The following is a 2,500-nucleotide window of genomic DNA, read 5'->3' on the forward strand; positions in this document are numbered from 1 at the left end:
CTATTTGTATGTTGAGGATGTTATTTTAGTGTGTTTTGTGTGTTATTTTGTGTGTTGATGATGCAGCATTTAGTGTGTTTTGTATGTTATTTTGTATGTTTAGGATGTTATTTAGTGTGTTTCTTGTGTGGTTATTTTGCATGTTCCCGGTGTCATCTAGTATTAAGTCAGTGTGTTATTTTGTATGTTGAGGATGTTATTTAGTGTGTTTTGTGTGTTATTTTGTATGTTTAGGATGTTATTTAGTGTGTTTTGTGTGTTATTTTGTATGTTTAGGATGTTATTTAGTGTGTTTTGTGTTATTTTGCATGTCTCGGGTGTCATCTAGTATGTTTGTGTGTTATTTTGTATGTTTAGGATGTTATTTAGTGTGTTTTGTGTTATTTTGTATGTTTAGGATGTTATTTAGTGTGTTTTGTGTTATTTTGTATGTCTCGGGTGTTATCTAGTATGTTTATGTGTTATTTTGTATGTTTAGGATGTTATCTAGTGCGTTTTGTGTGTTATTTTGTACGTCTAGGATGTTGTCTAGTATGTAATGATTAGGATAATTTATAATTATGATTTATGATTTAATCTAATTTCATTTGTTACTAGGGATTTTTTTTGCTGTGACATGCTGGCTGTTTATTAGCTTCTAAATGCCCCCCTGTGTGCGGGATTGAACGCAGTTCGGCAAGATTGCTAGACGAGAATTTTACTGCCGTACTACATAGCAGTATGTCTAGTATGTTGCCTAGTATGTCTAGGATGCTATCCAGTATGTCTTGGATGTCATCTTGTATGTTTAGTATGATATTTAGTATCTTGTCTAGTATGTTATCTCGGATGTTATCTCGTATGTTTAGGATGTTATCTCGTATGTTTTATAGCATATCTGGTAAGTTATCTAGAATGTCAAGTAACTTATCTAGCTTAGCATGACCCGGTATATGGAGTGGTATATTATATCATGAAGGTGACAGGGCTCAAGTATGATCTTGGCATTCAAATATTTTTTTCCCTATAATAGCTTACAACACATGATTGATCTCATCTCCTGTTTTTTGTGTCTCTATGATATCCATTTATATATTCATTTATCTTGCAAAATGTTCATAGTGTCACTAGTGTATTTCTAGCGTCAACAGTGTTCTAAATGTTCATGAATTCAATTTATCTGAAACCTTTACCGGACAAGAGGTGCATTAACGTATTAGAATTTAACCATCAGTAATACTCTCCCGTCACGAATTTACCCGATATATATATATATATATATATATATATATATATATATATATATATATATATATATATATATATATACATATATATATATATATATATATATATATATATATATATATATATATATATATATATATATATGTATGTATGCACAGTGTATGTACACACACACACATACGCACACACACACACACACACACACACACACACACACACACACACACACACACACACACACACACACACACACACACACACACACACACACACACAGACACACACACACACACACACACACATATATATATATATATATATATATATATGTATATATATATATATATATATATATATATATATAGAGAGAGAGAGAGAGAGAGAGAGAGAGAGAGAGAGAGAGAGAGAGAGAGAGAGAGAGACAGAGAGAGAGAGAGAGAGAGAGAGAGAGAGAGAGATAGGCAAAGAATTTATAGATGGATAAACACAAGGATAGACAAAAAGATCACCCAGACACACAAATAAGCCACAAGCCTAAACAACCCAAGAATCCCTGACCCTCACCCACAACCCAAACCCACACCCTTCATCCACAACCCAGACCCTCAGAGCCGCCCTTTCCTCCCAGGTCGTGGACGAGGCCCTCGAAACAGTGACCACCCACGAGGGCGGCCGACTCCTGGTGGCGGGCTCTCAGCTGGGCACGCTGTCCCTCCTGCACCTGCCCTCCCGGCTCGTCATGCCCTCCGACAAGCACGAGAAGGCAGCTTTTACGGCCGTGAGTCCTTCGTTCAGAGCGGGTTCTTGAGTGGCGCGTCTGTGCTGCTTTGAGGACGGGGTTCGATCTGTGCTTAGTGTAGAGTTTATTTATTTTTTGTTTATTTATTTTTATTTATCTATTTATTTTTTATTTTATTTTCATTTTTTTGTTGTTTTTTTTTTGTTTTTCGTTTTTTTTCTTCTTCTTCTTCTTCGTTTTTTTTTTCCTTTCTTCTTCTTTCTTTCTTTCTTTCTTTCTTTTAAGAGAGGGTGGTGCATTTCCTTTGGTGTGTTATAGTGTAGTTAGTATGAGTTTGTTTTTTTTTACTTTTTTTTTCTTTTCTTTTCTTATAAGAGTGAATTGTGCATTTCTTTTGGTGTGTTATATTCTTTTTTTTTTCTGAATAGAAGCAGGCAAATGAGATTTGTGATAATGTGAATAGTATAGACTAGAGTATGTTAGTTGGCTAAAATGATTGGAATATTGTAACATGTATGTGGCTACAACAGAATA

General features: G+C 34.5%; 1 protein-coding gene across 1 annotated transcript in view; it reads left to right on the forward strand.

The window, feature by feature from the left end:
* The window catches only part of LOC113807025 (dynein axonemal intermediate chain 2), a 25,073-nt gene that overhangs the window by 17,342 nt on the left and 5,231 nt on the right, over positions 1–2,500 (forward strand). The window contains exon 9 of the mRNA XM_070116735.1: positions 1,856–2,005. Within this exon, the coding sequence (XP_069972836.1) occupies positions 1,856–2,005 (150 nt within the window). The remainder of the gene's footprint in view (positions 1–1,855; positions 2,006–2,500) is intronic.

This window comes from Penaeus vannamei, chromosome 39 (genome assembly GCF_042767895.1).
Source record: "Penaeus vannamei isolate JL-2024 chromosome 39, ASM4276789v1, whole genome shotgun sequence".
Lineage (NCBI taxonomy): Eukaryota > Metazoa > Arthropoda > Malacostraca > Decapoda > Penaeidae > Penaeus > Penaeus vannamei.